This window comes from Pleurodeles waltl, chromosome 7 (genome assembly GCF_031143425.1).
Source record: "Pleurodeles waltl isolate 20211129_DDA chromosome 7, aPleWal1.hap1.20221129, whole genome shotgun sequence".
NCBI lineage: Eukaryota > Metazoa > Chordata > Amphibia > Caudata > Salamandridae > Pleurodeles > Pleurodeles waltl.
The window spans coordinates 1550157797-1550181213 of NC_090446.1; the positions used below are offsets into that span (position 1 = coordinate 1550157797).

General features: G+C 52.8%; 1 protein-coding gene across 3 annotated transcripts in view; it reads left to right on the plus strand.

Moving 5' to 3' along the window:
• Positions 1-23417, plus strand: part of LOC138246689 (nectin-2-like) — a 265485-nt gene that overhangs the window by 89560 nt on the left and 152508 nt on the right. For all 3 annotated transcript variants that reach the window (XM_069201459.1, XM_069201457.1, XM_069201456.1), the window contains exons 4-5: positions 3905-4022; positions 7906-8057. In XM_069201459.1, coding sequence (XP_069057560.1) covers positions 3905-4022; positions 7906-8057 — 270 coding nt within the window. The remainder of the gene's footprint in view (positions 1-3904; positions 4023-7905; positions 8058-23417) is intronic.

Here is a 23417-nt window from a genome sequence, read left to right on the forward strand (position 1 = left end):
ACGAGGCGTCGAAGCGCTTTTCGATGAGTAGCACGCTACTCCGGAACCCAACAAGAATTAGTGATGGATTAGTATCATTTAATAATGAGTACAGTTTTAGTATTATTATGAGTTAATTTGAGCCGCGGATATGAGAGTTTGTTAGTTAGATTGACTGGAGTATTGGAGGGGTGGAGGAGGAAAGAAATCCAGAAGTGTTAATTGGGAGGATATCCTTTATTTACTCAACCCAAAGGCTTGGGATGAATAGAGGGGGGCCGAGGGGGAAGAGTATGTGGAAGGGTTAGGGAGAGCATAGTAGCAGGGTGAGATGAATGCAGGAGAATTTAGTAGGATTGTGTGGGAGGTCACAGAGGTAGAGTGAGGTTTGGTGAGTTAGATGTGGAGGTGGAGGGAAGAGCTTAGGCAGAGTTATTTAGGGGATGAAAGTGGTCGAAGGGATTTGGGATGAGTCAGAGTGAGAATGGAGGATAGTTTGATAGAGACATGACGTAAGAGTGATGAGTAGATAAGTGTGATAAAATGAGATACTAGATATCTATGAATTTCTGCTAACAACCCAAAAACCAGGAGCCATGCAATGATCCACAAAAATGCCAAGCACAGAAACAATGAAGATGATATTAGATCTCTTTTGAAGATAGGAAGTAATCCAGTCGAGAGAAATCCCTTCTATGCCGGCTTCGTGGAGTCTTTGAATTAGGGTGTCATGGTCAACACTTTCAAAGGCAGCCGAGAGGTCCAAGAGAAGTAGTGCAGCAACTCCATTGCGGTCGACTGTGTTTTTAAGATCATCCCAGATTACTACAAGTGCCGATTCAGTGCCTCTTCCTGGGTGGAATCCAGTTTGGTGTCTGAAAGTATAGAATTGTCTTCAATGAATTGTGACATCTGGGCGAATGCTGCTCTTTCTATCAGTTTGCCCAGGAAGGGTCCATTTGCGATTGGTCTGTAGTTGTTGGGGTCTTGCAGGTCTAGGTTTTTGTTTTTTAATAACGGTCGTATGTATGCCTTTTTCAGGTCTATAGGAAAAGTTCCTGTAGTTAGAGTTGTTGATGATTCTTCTTACAGGTGTGGCATCAGAAGTAGATAAAATAATGTTCTTGAAGATTTGTGGTGGGCAAGGGTCAGAAGGGCAACCGGAAGGCCTCCTTGCTTTGACCAAATCCATAAATTCACCCTGGGATATTTGTTTGAAGGACTTTTGAGGTTGGGTTGGTTTATTCTTAGAGGGTATTTTAGTAAAGGGGTTGGTGCTGATGGATTTCCTCTGTTTGTTTTAAATAGGAGTCCAGTGTGTCTGCCTTGGTTGTGTAGTGAGTTGCCAATTTGTTTGTGAAATCTTGAGTGGTGGGATGACTTCCTTCCATGCATGTAGGTTTTCGAAATTCATTGAGAATTTTATAAAATACCTTGGTTGTAGATTGAGCATTTTGAATTCTGTCTGAGTGTAGTACCTTTTTTAGATTTTTAGATTTATGATTTGTATATTCTGTTACGTTTGTGTAGCTGCAGTTTGTCTTGACTGTTGTTTGTTTTGAGCCAGGTCCGCTGCAACGTTCTGATTTGTTGCTTTATCTTTTTAAGATCTGTGTTTCTCCAAGATGTTGGTTTTCTTTTGTTGTGTTTGGTTTTTCTGAGTGGTATTAGGATATCAAAAGCTTCCTGTAGCCACTCATAAAGTTTTGGAACAGAGTTAATTGTATCTAGGTCTGTGTTTGCTGTTAGTTGTGTTTCTAAGTGATCCAAATTGAGTTTGCTCCATGGTCGATAGGTGCATGTATGTGAGTAGTTGTGGGGTGTGTTGATTTATGGAGTTATATGTCGGAAAGTTATCAAATGGTGGTCTGACCAAGTGATTGGCGTGATGCTATGAATAGTAACTAGTTCAGGCTTAGCAAAAATGACATCTAGGATGTGACCAGCGATGTGTGTGGGATTGTGTACAATCTGATGTAGGTTCAATGCGACTAGGCCAGTGGTGATAGCTTTTGGATGGGGCATATTGGGTTTGTCAAAGCAAATATTTAGGTCCCCGAGAATGATAAGGTTTGAGTATGATGTAATGAAGTTTGAGACTGTATCTAGAAAAGCGTCTGGGAACGTGGAGTTGTTAGGTGGAGGTCTGTAAAGGAGTTACAGGAGGAAGTTGGAGTAGGGTGGCATCCGGTGAGCAGGGCTTGACAACCTTGTATGGAAATGTTGTCTGTTTTTATGAGGTTCAATGCCTGTTTGAATATAATAGATAGTCCGCCGCCTCTCTTGCCTATACGGTTTTGTGTGATGGTTTGATAGCCCAGAGGAAGGGCTTCGTGCAACACTGTGGCCATGTCTTCTCCCAACCAGGATTCCGTAATTAATAGTAAGTCAGGTTGTGTGTCTGTGAGCAGGTCATAGATGTAGTGCTTGTTTTTTTTGAGTGGCCAAGCATTTATGAGCTGGCAGTTTCGAAAAACTGTGTTAGTGGCGGTGTTGTTTTGCTTAGGAGAAGGGTAAGTAGTATATTTTGAGTTTGAAGCAGGTGTGTTGTTAGTTGTGATAACTGTGTGAGGTTCACAAGTCTTGTTTTTCAATATAGTGTTCCTCTTCCAGCATTTTGTTGGGTCTGTGTGTGTGGGTGGTGGACTTTGTGGCTGAGAGAGACATGAAGAGTGTACTGTTATTTGTAGGCTACCCTTATGTAATGGACAAGGGGATGCAAGGTTGTTCAGAGGCGCATGTTGTTTATTTTGTTTGCGTCTGTTTAGTGTGGATGGAGTATGGGTTAGGGGTGGTGGAGGAGCATGTGGATCATAATCTAAGGCTCTAAACTGTGCAGTGGAGGAGAGGCGGGTGAATGAATGTTGCTTTGTTGGGGTGCTTGTGGTAGGTGTTTGTGAAGAGTGAGAATGTAGGGGTAAAGATTGGATGGGATTTGTATTCTTTGTGTAGTCAGAGGGTGGGAGTGGGTGTGACGATAAGTATAATGAAAGTTTGTGTTGATTTGATGTGCTGATGTCTGTGGTCTGTATTGTTTTTGGGTACTGTCCGTACAGTGTATGTGTGGTAACTCACCCCTCCAGAGAGCCTGGCTCTGGTACTGTCCGTACAGTGTATGTATGGTAACTCCAGAGAGCCTGGCTCTGGTACTGTCCATACAGAGTATGTGTGGTAACTCCAGAGAGCCTGGCTCTGGTACTGTCCATACAGAGTACGTGTGGTAACTCACCGAGAGCCTGGCTGTGGTGCTGTCCGTACAGAGTACGTGTGGTAACTCACCGAGAGCCTGGCTGTGGTGCTGTCCGTACAGAGTACGTGTGGTAACTCACTGAGAGCCTGGCTCTGGTACTGTCCATACAGAGTATGTGTGGTAATTCACACACCCCCTACCCCCCCCCCCCCCAAAGAGAGCCTGGCTCTGGTACTGTCTGTACACAGTATGTGTGGTAACTCACCCCCCCCCCCCCCTCCAGAGAGACTGGCTGTGGTACTGCCTGTACAGAGCATGTGTGGTAACCCCCCCCCCCGCCTCCAGAGAGACTGGCTGTGGTACTGTCCATACAGAGTGAGTTCCCAGGGCAGGGCTAGTGTGTACCTACGTGTGCCCCTCTAAGAACTATTCATCGTGGGGTGCTGTACAGTGGCTGCTCCCCCTTATGCCAGTCCTGCTCTCCAGGGGTTGACTGTGCAGCTGCTGAGCATTTGGGTGAAATGGGGAGAACTCCCCACAGTCCCCTTTCTGTGTTGGTCATTCCTAAAGCTCCTGGACACCCACTCTGATGCGGTCTGTGCACTACAGTCAGCAGAGCTGGTCCTGGACCTTGCTCGCCGTGGAAGGTGCAGTGTGCCAGCCTTGTGACCACCTCGGATGCGGGTGGGCGTGTGCCACACCAGCTCTTTACAGGTCTCTTCCTTTCCTTTCCAGACCCCCCCGAGGTGAGCATCGCTGGCTACGATGACAACTGGTACATAAACCGGCAGCAGGCGGAGCTCACGTGTTCTGCCAGTGGCAACCCACCCCCCACCAAGTACGAGTGGAAGACGTAAGTTTACTTCAACACCAACTAAACCGCCTGAGCGGGCAGTGTGTCTTCGTGCGACTTGCACAATGCTTTCCGTGATGTCCAGTCGGTATTTCAGGGTGTCTTCTGTGACATTTTCTCACTTATTGCAGCCTCTGAGTATCGTGAGGGATCCCTGTTAACATAGCACCGAAGGTCTGTGGTGCATTCAGTCTGTGCTTCCGCCCGCACTGGCTACCAGGGTTTCTTCATAGTTGCCTTACAGATGTCTCGTCTCTCACTGTGCCCTCTTTCTCTCTCTGCCCTCGTCTGTCCTCTTCATCTCTCAGTGCACTTGCTTGTGTCCTCGTCATCTCTCAGTGCCCTCGTGTAGGAAAGCGGCTCCCTGTTGCAGTTACCCCCCACGTTTTGCCTGATTTTTATGCTGACTTGACTGAGAATTGTGCTGGGACCCTGCTAACCAGGCCCCAGCACCAGTGTTCTTTCCCTAAAAATGTACCATTGTTTCCACGATTGGCACACCCCTGGCACACAGATAAGTCCCTTGTAAACCAGGGAAGGTCTCTAAGGGCTGCAGCATATGTTATGCCACCCTAAGGGACCCCTCACCTAACACATGCTCACTGCAATTGCAGATTGCGTGTGTTGGTGGGGAGAAAAAGGCAAAGTCGACATGTCATCCCCCTCAGGATGCCATGCACACAAAATACTGTCTGTGGCATAGGTAAGTCACCCCTCTACTAGGCCTTACAGCCCTAAGGCAGGGTGCACTATACCACAGGTGAGGGCATAGCTGCATGAGCAATATGCCCCTACAGTGTCTAAGTCTATTCTTAGACATTGTAAGTACAGTGTGGCCATATTAAGTATATGGTCTGGGAGTTTGTCAAAAACGAACTCCACGGCTCCATAATGGCTACACTGAATACTGGGAAGTTTGGTATCAAACTTCTCAGAATAATAAACCCACACTGATGCCAGTGTTATGTTTATTACAAAAAATGCACACAGAGGGCATCTTAGAGATGCCCCCTGTATTCGCCCCTATCCTTCAGTGCAGGATTGACTGGTCTGTGCCAGCCTGCTGCTGAGAGACGAGTTTCTGACCCCATGTGGTGAGGGCCTTTGTGCTCTCTGAGGACAGAAATAAAAGCCTGCACTGGGGAGGTGCTTCACACCTCCCCCCTGCAGGAACTGTAACACCTAGCAGTGAGCCTCAAAGGCTCAGGCTTCATGGTACAATGCCCCAGGGCACTCCAGCTAGTGGAGATGCCCACCCCCTGGACACAGCCCCCACTTCTGGCGGCAAGTCCAGGAGAGATGATGAGAAAAACAAGGAGGATTCACCCACCAGTCAGGACAGACCCTAAGGTGTCCTGAGCTGAGGTGACCCCTGCCTTTAGAAATCCTCCATCTTGATTTTGGAGGATTCCCCCAATAGGAATAGGGATGTGCCCCCCTCCCCTTAGCCACCCTCAAGGACAGTAACCATTGACTACTGCCCCCCAGACCTAAACATACCCCTAAATTGACTATTTAGGGGCGACCCTGAACACAGGAAATCAGATTCCTGCAACCTGAACTACAAAGAAGGGACTGCTGACCTACAAGCCTGCAGAGACGACAGACAATGACAACTGCTTTGTCCCCAACCCTACCGGCCTGACTCCTGAGTCGAAAACCTGCAACCAGCGAAGCATCCAACAGGGACCTGCGACCTCTGAAGCCTCAGAGGACTGCCCTGACCCCCAGGACCTAGAAACTCCAGTGAGCAGTGGCTCTGCTCAAAAACAGCTACATCTTTGCAACAAAGAAGCAACCTCAAAAGAACTCACTCTTCCCACTGGAAGCGTGCGACTTCACACTCTGCACCCGACGCCCCCGGCTCGAGATCTAGAGAATCAACACCACAGCGAGGACTCCACGGGGACTGTGATCCCGTGAGTAGCCGGAGACGACCCCCTGGTCCCCCACAGCGACGCCTGCATAGAGAAACCAGAGGCTCCCCCTGACCGCCACTGCCTGTAACAAGGGACCCGACGCCTGGACCAAGCACTGCACCCGCAGCCCCCAGGACCAGAAGGAACCGAACTTCAGTGCATGAGTGACCCCCAGGCGACCCTCTGCATAGTCCAGGTGGTGGCTGTCCCGAGAAGCCCCCCCTGTGCCTGTCTGCACCGCTAGAGTGAACCCCGGGTCCCTCCATTGTTTCCTATCTAAAACCCGACGCCTGCTTTGCACACTGCACCCGGCAGCCCCTGTGCCGCTGAGGGTGTGTTTTGTGTGCCTAATTGTGTCCCCCCACAGTGCTCCACAAAACCCCCCTGGTCTGCCCCCCAAGGACACGGGTACTTACCTGCTGGCAGATTGGAACCGGAGCACCCCTGTTCTCCTTAGGCGCCTATGTGTTTTGGGCACCTGTTTGACCTCTGCACCTGACTGGCCCTGAGTTGCTGGTGTGGTAACTTTGGGGTTGCCTTGAACCCCCAACGGTGGGCTGCCTATGCCCCAGGTCTGAGACTTGTGTCTTAACTTAACTCGCAAACTAATCTTTACTTACCTCCCCCAGAAACTGTTGATTTTTGCAGTGTCCACTTTTAAAATAGCTTATTGCCATTTTAACAAAAACTGTATATGGTTTTGCTCTAATTCAGAGTTCCTAACTTACCTGTGTGGAGTACCTTGCATTTTATGTATTTACTTCAAATCTTGCACTTGTGGTTCTAAAATTAAATTAAGAAAATATATATTTTCTATATAAAAACCTATTGGCCTGGAGTAAGTCTTTGAGTGTGTGTTCCTCATTTATTGCCTGTGTGTGTACAACAAATGCTTAACACTACCCTCTGATAAGCCTACTGCTCGACCACACTACCACAAAACAGAGCATTAGAATTATCTAATTTTGCCACTATCTTACCTCTAAGGGGAACCCTTGGACTCTGTGCACACTATCTCTCACTTTGAGATAGTATATACAGAGCCAACGTCCTACACCTCGTCTGTGTCCTCTTCGTCTCTCAGTGCCCTCGTTTGTGACCTCTTTATCGCTCGGTGCCCTCGTCTGTGTCCTCTGTCTCTCACTGCCCCTCAGTGCTCTTTTCGTGTCCGTGCCCTCGTCTGTGTCCTCTTCATCTCTCAGTGCCCTCGTCTGTGTCCTCTTCGTCTCAGTGCTCTCGTCTGTGTCCTCTTCGTCTCAGTGCTCTCGTCTGTGTCCTCTTCGTCTCAGTGCCCTCGTCTGTGTCCTCTTCGTCTCAGTGCCCTCGTCTGTGTCCTCTTCGTCTCTCAGTGCCCTCGTCTGTGTCCTCTTCGTCTCTCAGTGCCCTCATCTGTGTCCTCTTCTTCTCCCAGTGCCCTCATCTGTGTCCTCTTCTTCTCCCAGTGCCCTCATCTGTGTCCTCTTCTTCTCCCAGTGCCCTCATCTGTGTCCTCTTCTTCTCCCAGTGCTCTCGTCTGTGTCCTCTTCTTCTCCCAGTGCTCTCGTCTGTGTCCTCTTCGTCTCAGTGCCCTCTTCATCTGTCCGTGCACTTGTTGGTGTCCTCTTCATCTCTCGGTGCCCTCGTCTCTGTCCTCTTCGTCTGAGTGCCCTCTTCATCTCTCAGTGCCCTTGTCTGTCTCCTCTTCGTCTCTCAGTGCCTTTGTTTGTGCTCTTTTTTTTTTTTTTCCCCAGTGCCCTCGTCAACCCTCAATCTTACACTCTAGGATGCATGGTCAGAAGGACTCTTACCACCTTAGGCAGAAGGTATCTTACACCCGAGGATGGTTGGACTAAACGTATCTTACGCCTTGTGACTTGATGTTCTCCTACATCCAAGGATGTCTAGGTTGATGTGCGCGCCTGCCTTGAGGGTGATGCGTTGTATAACATACTTCTGATGATGGGATCTCACCTGTTCTCTTACAGCACCGATGGAGAGCCTCTTCCCAAGACGGTGGATGTGATTGGGAACCTGTTGGTGGTGAGGACGGTGGACTACCTGGTGAACACAACCTTGATCTGCGAGGCCTCCAACGCCCTCGGCACTCGCTCTGCGCAGCTTGAAGTCATGGTCCGAGGTGAGGCTCCCACCTTGAGATGCATTTTATTTGTTGGGTTTAGGGATCTGGGATAAGGGTGGGTCCACTCATTCTAGTCCTATGTCTGAAATCTAGCGGGCGGGGTTGACCTGAATCCAGTCTAAACTAGAGTTCTCCACCATAGTCGTGCTCCCAAGGTGCACCTAGGGTAGATCTAGGGTAAACATGGATGACATTGCTTCACTGCAGGGGTCCTGCATAGCCAAGCGGTTTGTGAATCGTACGCCAGCCTTCTATGAGCTAGTTAATTGTAGTTGTGCAGTGGAGGATTTGCGATGGAGTTTGGCATCTTCTGTTGTGTCCCGGCTCCAGGTCCATCATGTGGGTTCATGGGACTCTTGACCTTGGTGGTCCTTGTCTGTGGGAAGAACACTGAAAACTTCTATGAACTTGGTTTTCTATTGAGCTGATTGGCAGGTTGTGTTTGTAAGAAGCTGGCCTATGGTGTTTTCACATAATACCAGGTCCAGGTATCCCCTATTAGTGAGGTGTAGTCAGTGTCTAGAAGCCAGGCTCTCTAGAGGTAGCTGTGGATGAGCAGCCAAGGCTTATCTAGGAGACATGCAAAGCTCATGCAATACCACTGTAGCCACACATCACTTACACACATGAAAGAAAACACTCAGTTGTTAAAAAATAAAGGTACTTTATTACAGTAACACCACACTAGAGTACTATTAGGCAGTCCCCCAACTGGAGGTAAGTACACACTATATATGTATATATACACCCCCAGTAATAATTAGGTATTGGCACAAGAATCAACAAGCATTGGTAAGAATTAGTGAAACGTAGTTAGGGCCCTAGGGAAGGACCACACTATATACTAAAATAGTGGCATGCAAAATGAAGTCCCCCACCCAATGGTATGGAGTAGTTATTGGGGAGCTGGGAGAACTCGGGACCCCAACAGGTGAGTACCTGAGTGACCCTCAGCGACCAGGAGAGCAGAGGTAAGTACCAGGTTTTCCCAAAGACTAACAAGTGGACTTAGAAAAAGGATTGTGCCACACCAGAGGAACCCAACAGTGGATTCTGGAAGAAGAGGGCCTGCAAAAGAAGGGGCCGAGTCCAGTCCATGATGGAGTGCCCAGTTGGTGGCAGGAGCCACTGCCCACCCTTCTGTGGATTGAGCTCTGGGTCCACAGGGGAAGAAGACCAGCTGTGGCGCCCAGGAGCTGCAGAGGAGTCCTTGGACAGTGCAGATGGTGTCCCATGTCATTCATCTGGTCGCAGGTGGTCAGTGGTTTAGGAGAACCAACAAACCTTGACAGATGCAAGAAGAAGCTAAAGAGTTGCAAGGCTGTAGAGGACCTGCAAGATCCAGGAGACTCAACCCTTTAAGGTGAGTCCAGGCTGACCCTCAGCAGTTGGAGGAGCCAGCAGAAGCTGTAACAGCCCTCAAGGCACCCCACTGGCAGCAGGCACAGTAAGTTGCAGTGAGGCCCAACCAGCACACCTGGAGAGGAGTCCCACGTCGCTGGAGCAGCAGAGAAGAGTGTCCTTGGTGGGATGAAGTGCTGGAGGCTGAGGCTTCTAGTAGTTGGATCAGGAGTCCACAAACTGCAAGAATCTGGATGCACAGTGACGCTGTCCTGCAAGGAGTGGCAAGGGCTCACCATCTCCAAAGTTGGAATGCTGGCAGAGAGGACCAAGTGGACCACTTCAGACCATCACCTGTGATGCAGGATCCACGCAGTTCCAGAGGAGAGAAGATCCACGCAGCCAGTCGTCATTGCTGTAGGCTTCCTAGTCCAGGTGAGGTCCTGCCGACCCCAGAGGATGCACAGCTGGGGAAATGTTGCAGTTGCTAGAAGGATCCAGTGAAAAATACTGTTTCAAGGCGATGTCGTCTCAGGAGTTGGTCTTGTTGGCTCTTTAAGTGTCTAGTTGCAGTTCCAGTGGCCAGGAGCAGCAGTAAACGATGCAGAGGAGTCCTGGTGGAATCTTGCATGCCGAATCTTGGGGCCCATCTGCAAGGGAGTCCCTAAATAACTCTAAAAGGGGGGTTGGTCACCTTGCACAGTGACAACCTATCGGAAGGGCTCTCTGACGTCACCTGCCTGATCTGGCCTCTCAGATGCTCCCAAGGGCCTCTGCATATTTTGCTTTCAAGATGACAGAATCGAGTGGCCACCTGGGGGAGCTCTGGGCACCACCCCTGGAGTGGTGATAGACCGGGGAGTGGTCACTCCCCCCTTCCTTTTTCACACCAGAGCAGCAACCGGCGGTCCCTGGACTGGTGCAAACCAGTTTATAACAACACACTATGAAGAGGTGATCGAAAATGTTTTTCTACCCGACCTCCCTGTAACTATGTAATCCACACTAGAGGACAGAAAAAATATGACTGGTGTAACCAGTTTATGCAAGGAGGGTTGTGCCTTTCAAAGCAAACGGGTGGCTTGGGGAGGCTACCCCTCCCCCTCTCCCCTAACCCCCCCCCCTCCAAGCTTTGAAACACCTATTTCCAAGAGAGCGGGTGTTGTATCCCATCTCCCAAAGGAAATCCTTTGTGTTGCCTCCCCCTGCTTGTGCTGGTCAAGCAGCAGGAGGACAGAAACCTGGCTGAGGGGCGGCAGCAGCACAGGCTGCCTGGAAAATCCTAGAAGACTGGTAGGAGCAATACTGGGGGGCCCTTTGAGGAGTCCCCACAGTGCATGGAATCATACATCCGATACTGGTAGTAATTGAGGTATGATACCAAACATGCCCTGGTTCGGAGTTACCATTATGTTGCTGGACGCTAGTAGTCAGTGACCTGTGTCCAGGACACGGGTAAAATGGCTCCTCTGCACTTAACGAAGTCCAGTGAAGTGGAACTGGAGTTAGGAGGGGCACCTCTGCTCATGCGGGGGTGCCCTCACACGGGCACCAGCACCCTGCCCTCTGGGCTCGGGGGGCCTACTGTAGGGGTGACTTATAGTGACCGGGTGCAGTGACCTGTAGTGAAATGGTGCATGCACGCTTGCACGCCAGCTGCAATGGCAGACCTGCAGAATCCTCTCCATTGGCTCCCATGGGTGGCATAATACATGCTCCAGCCAAAGGGGGACCCCTGGTGCCCACTGCCCTTCCCAGTATGCCAGTTGTGAAGTGCAGCAAGGTCCTAGTCAACCAAATCTAGGGGGAGAGAGCACAGTCACTGGGGCCAGGTTAGCAGGATCCCAGTGAAAACAGTCTCCGCATACTGGTATCAGGCAGAAAGAGGGGGTCACCATGCCAAACAGAGTACTTTCCTATAGGGGTGCAACCGGATCCTTTGTCTAGGTACCTACTCCTGGGCAGCCAGTCCCACGAATTGCCCTGCAGAGGGGGGAGGGATTATGGTCTGCTCCTCCCCCCCATAAGGGCAGGTGCTAGTCCCTGCTCTGGATGGGTGAGTGTGCGCACACGAAATAAAGGGATTTCTTGGCATTCAGCCTCCATAGCAGATTCCTTCTTGGCCTTTCGAGACACAAGCCTTTATCAGAAGGTCGTGCGTAAAAGTGCCGGTGTCTGGGATTTAGCAGAATGCCAGAATCCACATGTTTCTTTCACGAGTGTTGTCCATTTACTCTTTTTACTGTGAGCATGCGCATAAGGGACCTGAGAACAGACCCTTTCTTGCATTTTGTCCGTTTAGTATTTTCACTGTGAGCATGCACAGAAAGAACCTCAGAACTGGCTCTCTTCTGCAAAGGTTGTCCTTCTACTGAGACCACGCGCTGTAAGGGCTGGCCTCTGGCGCTGTAAGGGCTGGCCTCTGGCGCTGTAAGGGCTGGCCTCTGGCGCTGTAAGGGCTGGCCTCTGGCGCTGTAAGGGCTGGCCTCTGGCGCTGTAAGGGCTGGCCTCTGGCGCTGTAAGGGCTGGCCTCTGGCGCTGTAAGGGCTGGCCTCTGGCGCTGTAAGGGCTGGCCTCTGGCGCTGTAAGGGCTGGCCTCTGGCGCTGTAAAGGCTGTCCTCTGGCGCAGTAAGGGCATTCTGACAAATTCCAGATATTGCATTCTGTTAAATCTCAGTTACACCTCTGCAACGACGTCTGCTTTGGGAAACAACTGAAGAATATGAATTTACAATTTCAGGGCGTCCAAAATAGGGTACGCCAGTGGGCAGCCTCGGGTTCCTTCCATGTGCTCGGATCACATTTAAAAAAAATGCTGGTAACGCTCCTGTTTTAGTGATGCCTGGAAAACTGACGTGTGCCCAAGACGGCAGATTAGTTGAACAGCTCTGAAACGCGAAGATGAGATTTCTCTTCATTTAAAGCTATTTGTTGAGCTTTCAGTATCTGGTGTCTTTCTGGAGAGGGGGTGGGGAGAGCGGAGGCCCTGGGAGATCGCAGTAAGTGAGGAATGCCATATGTTGTACCAAACATACCTTCATTTAAAGTTCCACCAGAGTCATGGTGTAAATGGAGCCCACACCTGCGCCTGCTACCTCTGGCCTTCAGCCAGTGGCCCTCACCGCAGCCAGCAGCGCGCGCAATCACACAACAAACACCCAAGGCAAACCACAACATGCACATCATACACTGAGAATACATAAGGAACTTATCTTAAAGGTACAACAGCTGTCCTACAACAGAGGGGTAGGTGGAAAATGAGGGCTGAGGAGGGTTGTGAAGGGTTGTAACCAGGAGGAGAGGGAGGCAGACCACCGGGGGGACAGAGGGAGTAGAGCGAGTAAGAAAAACGAGAGAGGATGGGGCCTTTATGCAGCAGTCGCTGGTGGGATGGGGCCTTTATGCAGCAGTCGCTGGCAGGATGGGGCCTTTATGCAGCAGTCACTGGCGGGATGGGGGCTTTGTGCAGCAGTCACTGGCGGGATGGGGGCTTTGTGCAGCAGTCACTGGCGGGATGGGGGCTTTGTGCAGCAGTCACTGGCGGGATGGGGGCTTTGTGCAGCAGTCACTGGCGGGATGGGGGCTTTGTGCAGCAGTCACTGGCGGGATGGGGGCTTTGTGCAGCAGTCACTGGCGGGATGGGGGCTTTGTGCAGCAGTCACTGGCGGGATGGGGGCTTTGTGCAGCAGTCACTGGCGGGATGGGGGCTTTGTGCAGCAGTCACTGGCGGGATGGGGGCTTTGTGCAGCAGTCACTGGCGGGATGGGGGCTTTGTGCAGCAGTCACTGGCGGGATGGGGGCTTTGTGCAGCAGTCACTGGCGGGATGGGGGCTTTGTGCAGCAGTCACTGGCGGGATGGGGGCTTTGTGCAGCAGTCACTGGCGGGATGGGGGCTTTGTGCAGCAGTCACTGGTAAGATAGGGGCTTTGTGCAGCAGTCACTGGTAAGATAGGGGCTTTGTGCAGCAGTCACTGGTAAGATAGGGGCTTTGTGCAGCAGTCACTGGTAAGATAGGGGCTTTATGCAGCAGTCACTGGTGTTTGGGGCTTTATGCAGCAGTCACTGGTGTTTGGGGCTTTATGCAGCAGTCTGTGGTGTTTGGGGCTTTATGCAGCAGCCTGTGGTGGTGGAATGGGGGCATTATGCAGCAACGGTGGGATGGGGGCGTTATGCAGCCATCACTAGTTGGGGGTGGGGCCTTATCAAGCAGTCCTGTGTGGTGGCACTGGCTCATTAAACCTTTGAGAGGGTTATCAGAATATTGAGCAGCATGAAGGAGCTGCTTGAGGAGGGTGGCACCTAGTTGGAGATGCTTTGTTTCTGGTTGAATAAATACCATAGGCAGGGGACACACTCACACTCTCTCTTTGTGGGTGATTAACCTACCCAAGGCAGTGCCTCACACTCAGTGTGATTAACCAACCTGCCCTAGGGAGGGCTTGGCACACACCTGCTCAGTGCCAGGATACCCTGTGGGTAATAAAGCAAAGTACCCTGTGGAGGGCCGAGCGCGCGCACCTGCTCAGTGCCAGGATACTCTCGCGGGTGATGCGCGCACACCTGCTCAGTGCCAGGATACTCTTGCGGGTGATTATCCAACATACCCTAGGCAGGGCCGAGCGCGCACACCTGCTCAGTGCCAGGATACTCTCGCGGGTGATGCGTGCACACCTGCTCAGTGCCAGGATACTCTTGCGGGTGATTATCCAACATACCCTAGGCAGGGCCGAGCGCGCGCACCTGCTCAGTGTCAGGATACTCTCGCGGGTGATTAACCAACATACCCTAGGCAGGGCCGAGCGCGCACACCTGCTCAGTGCCAGGATACCCTGTGGTTGAAGATGCACTTTATAAGTCGGCAGACCAAGGAGTGATGTTACACAGGGTCTTTGACTTTCGGCTGGGGCTGCCTTGGTTTAAGAGTGGAGTTGTCCTTGAAGTCAGCAGCAGGGAGAACCCCTTGGTGGTGGGGACCTTGCAGTCACTATTCTAGGGGCCTCTTCTGGATTGTGCGGGAGGGGGAGACATTAATGCAGATTGTCTTGCAGGTGTTGCCTTTAATGGGGGGGGGGGTGCTGCTGACTGCTAGTCCTTTATGGGGAAGTTGGGGGGGGGGGTGCTCAACAGGGTGGTTCTCCTTGGTGAATGTTTATTGAGGAAGACTGAGTGTGTGGGACTCTGCAGGGGAAGCCACCTGAAGGTGATGGCTGGTGGTGCGTAGGTCACAAATGGGACCTGTGGCACTATTCACCATTCTGAGTTCACTTGTTGCTTCTTGCGATTGTAGGAGGGCTCGAGAGGGGACTTAGGCCAACCCATGCCAGAAAACTTTCTCCCATGTGGCCCACTAGTAGATGACCGTGGTGGGAGATCACTTAGCGAAGGCAATGATTGGCCAAGAGATGGAGTTGATGACCTATTCTAGTCTGTAGCTCTAGGTGAAGCTGGCCTTCAGGTTGCTGAGCAGGGCGAGGAGATGCATTTGATGCTCCACTCGTGTTTGGAGATGATCTTGGAAGGAGGTCGCTTAGCGAAGGCCATGATTGGCCAAGAGATGGACTACTAGCGGATAACTCGGTAGGTGATCCTCTGCACCTTCTGGGTGCTGGACACGCCTGTGACGAGGTGCTGGCAGTACGGTTGTACCAGTCACAATGATGTCAGTTCAGGGGCTCTGTCATGGCAGGTGGAATCCAGCATCGTCATCCTCACATGCAGATGAAGCTTGCTGCACATAATTTGACTTGGGTTTGAAAGGTCCCAAGTCATCTGAGGGTGGTCAGCCCTATGCCTTGCCGGGTCTGTCTGCAGAGGGGTCAGTAGTGAAGGCTGCACTAGCTGTATCAGGATCTTCATGAAAAGCTCCTTCGAGTGCTATAAATTATTGGGGTTGCCTTGGCTGAGAAGTGCGTGTGACCTGGGACGTGATGGGTGGATCCAGCTAGGGGGGCCTCGACTGGCTGGTAGACTGGGGTGGGTAGAAGATTCTGTTGGGTGGTACCTGGGGGGGTCAGGCCTTAGAGTGGTTTTCCCAGAGGTAGTCGGCTCTTTCTCCATGGCTCCTTGATGTGTGATACCCTCAGCCTGCCCTGCGATGCCAGGCGCTTCCCGTGCCCACCCCCTGCATCTAAGTCCAGTTCAGTGAGGAGCGCTTGGAGAAAAAAAGACTAGAAGGCGTGAGTCCTGCATCCCATGGGGCAACTTGGCTGCAATGATCAGTGCCCCCAACGCCCTGTGTGCTGCATAACCTCATCGTCTTATACCTTTACTGCCCTTGCTGACAAAGCCCTCACCCCACGTCTCTGGAACGATGGACATGTTTTGTTTTTTGGAAAGAGCGCCATCTTTCGGAGTGGGAGGAGACATGAACTGAAACCCAAAGGAGGGTCCATTTATCTCCTTGGTATTGCTGAGCGTGTATAACGAGGCGACCGGTACTACCACTGCTGCTTAGGGTACCACACCACAAGCAACACACGGGGTGCCATCACCCCATGGTATCATTGCTGCTTACGGTACCACTGCACACAGCAAGCAGCACACAGGGTGCCACCTCCCCTGAGGTAACACTGCTGCTTAGGGTGCCACCCCGCAAGGCCAGCAACACATAGGGTGCCTCCACCCAGAGGTACCTCCGCTCCTAATGGCACCAACCAGCACAGCAAGCAACATGTAGAGTGCCATCACCGCAGAGAGTACCATACTGCACAGACTGCCTCTGTCGCGGAAGCAACATACAGGATGCCACACTTTCCAAGGTACTACAGCAGAAGGTACTGCTCGCACAGCAAGCAACACACGGTGCCACCACCTCCAAGGTACTAGCGCAGAAGGTACTTCCCCTACAGCAAGCAACACATAGGGTGCTGCCACTGCTGTGTAAGGTACCACGCCCATATTGCGTAAAACACATAGGGTTCGGCCACACCCCAGGTATGGACTACTCCATAGGGTACCATCCCACCCAGCAAGCAACACAAAACGTACCACCTCTCCTAAGGTACAACTAATACACAGATACCCTATGTGTTGCTTGCCGTGTGGGAGTGGTTATCACCACCTCCTAGTTATCACTGCTGCAAAGAATACCACCCCCAGATAGCAACACATAGGGTGTTGGCACTGCTGCGTAAGATATATTGCGTACAGCACAAGGAGTACTGCCACTCCCAAGGTACCACTGCAGCATAGACTACCAGCCCTGCACAGCAAGCAACACGTAGGGTGCTGCCACCCCCAAGGTACCACTGCTGCATAGACTACCAGCCCTGCACAGCAAGTAACACATAGGTGCTGCCACCCCCAAGGTACCACTGCAGCATACACTACCAGCCCTGCACAGCAAGCAACACGTAGGGTGCTGCCACCCCCAAGGTACCACTGCTGCATAGACTACCAGCCCTGCACAGCAAGTGACACATCGGTGCTGCCACCCCCAAGGTACCACTGCTGCATAGACTACCAGCCCTGCACAGCAAGTGACACATCGGTGCTGCCACCCCCAAGGTACCACTGCAGCATACACTACCAGCCCTACACAGCAAGCAACACATAGGTGCTGCCACCCCCAAGGTACCACTGCTGCATAGACTACCAGCCCTGCACAGCAAGCAACATATAGTTGCTGCTACCCCCAAGGTACCACTGCAGCATACACTACCAGCCCTGCACAGCAAGCAACACGTAGGGTGCTGCCACCCCCAAGGTACCACTGCAGCATAGACTACCAGCCCTACACAGCAAGCAACACATAGGTGCTGTCACCCACAAGGTACCAATGCAGCATAGACTACCAGCCCTGCACAGCAAGCAACACGTAGGGTGCTGCCACCCCCAAGGTACCACTGCAGCATAGACTACCAGCCCTGCACAGCAAGCGACACATCGGTGCTGCCACCCCCAAGGTACCACTGCTGCATAGACTACCAGCCCTGCACAGCAAGCAACACGTAGGGTGCTGCCACCCCCAAGGTACCACTGGTGCATAGACTACCAGCCCTGCACAGCAAGCAACACATAGGTGCTGCAACCCCCAAGGTACCACTGCAGCATAGACTACCAGCCCTGCACAGCAAGCAACACGTAGGGTGCTGCCACCCCCAAGGTACCACTGCTGCATAGACTACCAGCCCTACACAGCAAGCAACACATAGGTGCTGTCACCCCCAAGGTACCACTGCTGCATAGACTACCAGCCCTGCACAGCAAGTGACACATCGGTGCTGCCACCCCCAAGGTACAACTGCAGCATAGACTACCAGCTCTGCACAGTAAGCGACACATCGGTGCTGCCACCCCCAAGGTACCACTGCTGCATAGACTACCAGCCCTGCACAGCAAGTGACACATCGGTGCTGCCACCCCCAAGGTACCACTGCTGCATAGACTACCAGCTCTGCACAGTAAGCGACACATCGGTGCTGCCACCCCCAAGGTACCACTGCTGCATACACTACCAGCCCTACACAGCAAGCAACACATAGGTGCTGCCACCCCCAAGGTACCAATGCAGCATAGACTACCAGACCTGCACAGCAAGCAACACGTAGGGTGCTGCCACCCCCAAGGTACCACTGCTGCATAGACTACCAGCCCTGCACAGCAAGCGACATATAGTTGCTGCCACCCCCAAGGTACCACTGCAGCATACACTACCAGCCCTGCACAGCAAGCAACACGTAGGGCGCTGCCACCCCCAAGGTACCACTGCAGCATAGACTACCAGCCCTGCACAGCAAGCAACACGTAGGGTGCTGCCACCCCCAATGTACCACTGCAGGATAGACTACCAGCCCTGCACAGCAAGCAACACATCGGTGCTGCCACCCCCAAGGTACCACTGCAGCATACACTACCAGCCCTGCACAGCAAGCAACACGTAGGGCGCTGCCACCCCCAAGGTACCACTGCAGCATAGACTACCAGCCCTACACAGCAAGCAACACGTAGGGTGCTGCCACCCCCAAGGTACAACTGCAGCATAGACTACCAGCCCTGCACAGTAAGCGACACATCGGTGCTGCCACCCCCAAGGTACCACTGCTGCATAGACTACCAGCCCTACACAGCAAGCAACACATAGGTGCTGCCACCCCCAAGGTACCACTGCAGCATACACTACCAGCCCTGCACAGCAAGCAACACGTAGGGTGCTGCCACCCCCAAGGTACCACGGCTGCATAGACTACCAGCCCTGCACAGCAAGCAACACATAGGTGCTGCCACCCCCAAGGTACCACTGCAGCATACACTGCCAGCCCTGCACAGCAAGCAACACGTAGGGTGCTGCCACCCCCTATGTACCACTGCAGGATAGACTACCAGCCCTGCACAGCAAGCAACACATCGGTGCTGCCACCCCCAAGGTACCACTGCAGCATACACTACCAGCCCTGCACAGCAAGCAACACATAGGTGATACCACCCCCAAGGTACCACTGCTGCATGGACTACCAGCCCTGCACAGCAAGCAACACATAGGTGCTGCCACCCCCAATGACCCACTGCAGCATACACTACCAGCCCTGCACAGCAAGCACACATAGGTGCTGCCCCCCCCCCCCAGGGACCACTGCTGCATAGACTACCAGCCCTGCACAGCAAGCAACACATAGGTGCTGCAACCCCCAAGGTACCACTGCAGCATACACTACCAGCCCTGCACAGCAAGCAACACGTAGGGTGCTGCCACCCCCAAGGTACAACTGCAGCATAGACTACCAGCCCTGCACAGTAAGCGACACATCGGTGTTGCCACCCCCAAGGTACCACTGCTGCATAGACTACCAGCCCTACACAGCAAGCAACACATAGGTGCTGCCACCCACAAGGTACCAATGCAGCATAGACTACCAGCCCCGAACAGCAAGCAACACGTAGGGTGCTGCCACCCCCAAGGTACCACTGGTGCATAGACTACCAGCCCTGCACAGCAAGCAACACATAGGTGCTGCAACCCCCAAGGTACCACTGCAGCATACACTACCAGCCCTGCACAGCAATCAACACGTAGGGTGCTGCCACCCCCAAGGTACAACTGCAGCATAGACTACCAGCCCTGCACAGTAAGCGACACATCGGTGCTGCCACCCCCAAGGTACCACTGCTGCATAGACTACCAGCCCTACACAGCAAGCAACACATAGGTGCTGCCACCCCCAAGGTACCACTGCAGCATACACTACCAGCCCTGCACAGCAAGCAACACGTAGGGTGCTGCCACCCCCAAGGTACCACGGCTGCATAGACTACCAGCCCTGCACATCAAGCAACACATAGGTGCTGCCACCCCCAAGGTACCACTGCAGCATACACTGCCAGCCCTGTACAGCAAGCAACACGTAGGGTGCTGCCACCCCCAAGGTACCACTGCAGGATAGACTACCAGCCCTGCACAGCAAGCAACACATCGGTGCTGCCACCCCCAAGGTACCACTGCAGCATACACTACCAGCCCTGCACAGCAAGCAACACATAGGTGATACCACCCCCAAGGTACCACCACTGCTGCATGGACTACCAGCCCTGCACAGCAAGCAACACATAGGTGCTGCCACCCCCAATGTACCACTGCAGCATACACTACCAGCCCTGCACAGCAAGCAAAACATAGGTGCTGTCCCCCCCCCCCCCCCCCCTAGGTACCACTGCTGCATAGACTACCAGCCCTGCACAGCAAGCAACACATAGGTGCTGCCACCCCCAAGGTACCAATGCAGCATAGACTACCAGCCCTGCACAGCAAGCAACACGTAGGGTGCTGCCACCCCCAAGGTACCACTGCTGCATAGACTACCAGCCCTGCACAGCAAGCAACACGTATGGTGTTGCTTTTGGTCTACTATATATCTCGCACAACACTTATGGTTCCAGCACTCCCCTCAGGTTACAACTGCTGCATAGGGTACCACTCCTGCATAGCAAGCAACACAAGTTGCCACCACTACCAAGGTGCCAGTGTGACATAGGGTACCACCGGCACATAGTGGGCAACATATTGGGCGCTGGCATTGCCAAGGTACAACTGCAGCATAGTGAGAAACGTATAAAGTGCTGCCACTGCTGCATAGGGTACCTGCCCCAAATGGCATACAACACATGGGGTGCTACTACAGCCTGGGTGCTGCGTAGGGCACCAGAGTCACACAGGATACCACCAATGCTGTTCTGCCACCACAGCTAGGATAGCACCCACACAGAAGGTGCCACCAGTGCTCAAGGTACTGCTGTGGCATAAGGCCCTACCCCCCATAGCATACAACAAAAAGGCACCGCTACTGTGCAGGTGACCCCGGCAGCAAACATAAATCCCACCTCGCAACCTCTGTTGCTTCTATTATTGCATCCCTTCACATCAGATTACTGACACATTATACGGCAAATAAATTCACATCATTTATTCTTTCTCACATCCCTTTCCAACATTTTTATTTTCCTCTACAAATCATTGAATGTTCAATAAATATTTCAATATCTGAAATACACATTCACAATCAAGAAATTAAAATTCATGGTCTTTATCAAACACTGCCACCAACCCTTGACTGCACTCATTCTTTAGTCACTCTTGGTTGCTGTCAGAGCCTGAAAACGGTTTAGACATGTTTCGGCGGCTACTCCTCTCATAAGACACCTTCTTCAGGACCAACCTGCAGCGGCCTTAACACCGAACAAGGGTCAGGGCCGCCTTCGTGTACAATGCATTGAAATCAATAATTGAGCACTTTTCATGTCAGTGACCACTACCATTCATATTAATTCAGTTTAGAGAGGCCTACATGGGAAGGCAAGAAGTGATTTCGAAACATAGACACCAAAAGGTTTATATTTTAAAATATTCTCTTTATCGCAAAGCACAATGAGTTTACAAGGCCACCCCTTCTCCTGAACATAGGTACATGTGGGAAACCCTTCCTTATAGTTTAAGGGTGACACCATTGCCAAGTTACCAACACAATTTGGGCACCAATACTGTTAGGGAGGCAACAACACATAAGGTGTTGCCACTGCCAAGGTAACATTGCTCCATAGGGTACCACCTCACACATAGCAACACAAAGGGTGTTTACTGGAGGTAGGGCTCCACTGCACGGAGCGGCATCACTTCTGAGGTGCAGCCATTGCCAGGGTACGAATACCACATAGGTTGTCTCCACCACTAGGACACAGTCGCTGTGTAGGGTACCACCACCACGCAGGGTGCCTCCACCGCTAGGACACAGTCACTGTGTAGGATACCACCATCACATAGGGTGCCTCCTCCGCAAGGACATAATCACTGTGTAGGGTACCACCACGCAGGGTGCCTCCACCGCTAGGACACAGCCACTGTGTAGGGCACCACCACCACTGGGGTGCCTCCACTGCTAGGACAGTCACTGTGAGAATACCACTACCACATAGGTGCCTCCACTGCTAGGACATAATCACTGTGTAGGGCAGCACCACCACTGGGGTGCCTCCACCGCTAGGACAGTCACTGTGAGGATACCACCACCACATAGGTGTCTCCACCGCTAGGACAGTCACTGTGTAGGATACCACCACCACTGGGGGTGCCTCCACCGCTAGGACACAACCACTGTGTAGGGCACCACCACGTAGGGTGCCTCCACCGCTAGGGCACATCCACCGTGAAGGGTACCACCACAAACTGCCTCCACCTCTAGGACATAATCACTGTGTAGGGCAGCACCACCACGTAGGGTGTCTCCACCGCTAGGACAGTCACAGTGTAGGATTCCACCACCACTGGGGTGCTTCCACTGCTAGGACACAACCACTGTGTAGGGCACCACCACGCAGGGTGCCTCCACCGCTAGGGCACATCCACCGTGAAGGGTACCACCACCACCACAAACTGCCTCCACCGCTAGGGCGCATCCACCCTGTGGGGTACCACAGTCGCAAGCGGTTCTTTCCTACAGCGGTCTGGGGTCCATTCTTGGCCAAGACTCCTGGTCCGCCTCCTGCATCTCATCACCGGGCTTCAGCTGCCCCGGGACACGGAGCTCGTCTTTGTGAATCCGCAGTGATGGGAGGATGGCTGACCTACTTACAGCCCCACAGCACCCCCTGCTCCCCTCCTCGCCCCCCCTTTGCGCAGGGTGGGCAGGGTCTTCTTGGCTAACGAGGCGTGGACAGATTGGCACCGACACGTGGCCGCTTCTGCTCCAAGGACGCAGCGAACGCAGCGCACCCCAATGCTGTCTATGCATCATCTTCTGAGTGGCTGTCTGAGCCGGGATGACTTCTGCAGATGGGGGTGTCTACAGAGAGCTCACCGGGGTCCCTGGTGCTGCAGGACGCTCAGGGGGAGCCCACCGGGGTCCCTGGAGCTGCAGGAAGCTCAGGGGGAGCTCACCGGGGTCCCTCCCTGGAACTGCAGTAAGTCAGGGGAACCCACCAGGGTCCCCGGAGCTGCAGGAAGCCCTGGGGGAAGCCCACTGGGGTCCCTGGAGCTGCAGGAATCGCAGGGGAACCCACCAGGGTCCCCGGAGCTGCAGGAAGCTCTGGGGGAGCCCACTGGGGTCCCTGGAGCTGCAGGAATCTCAGGGGAACCCACCAGGGTCCCTGGAGCTGCAGGAAGCTCAGGGGAGCCCGGTGGGGTCCCTGGAGCTGCAGGAAGGCCTGGGGGAGCCCACCGGCTTCCCTGGAGCTGCAGGAAGCCCTGGGGTACCCACCAGGGTCTCTGAAGCTGTAGGATGCCCTGGGGGAGCCCACTGGGGTCCCTGGAGATGCAGGATTCCCACCAGAACCCCGGCACTCTAAAAAAAAAAAAAAAAAAAAAAAAAAAAAAATGTTGGTGTGGTGGGAGGCTTGCACAATCTTTGACATTCAGATGTCCAGGATCACACGTCTGTTGTCCCTGTGCTGCACCTTTTCTCTCCGATCAGTCCAGTCTCTTCACTTGCTTCGCGCTGTCTCCCCCCACCCCCCTTCCCTTCAGGGGGTCCCCTGCACCCCTCTTTCTGCTTCCTTGAGCCCTGCTTCAGCCAGGTCTTCGCTGCCATCTCC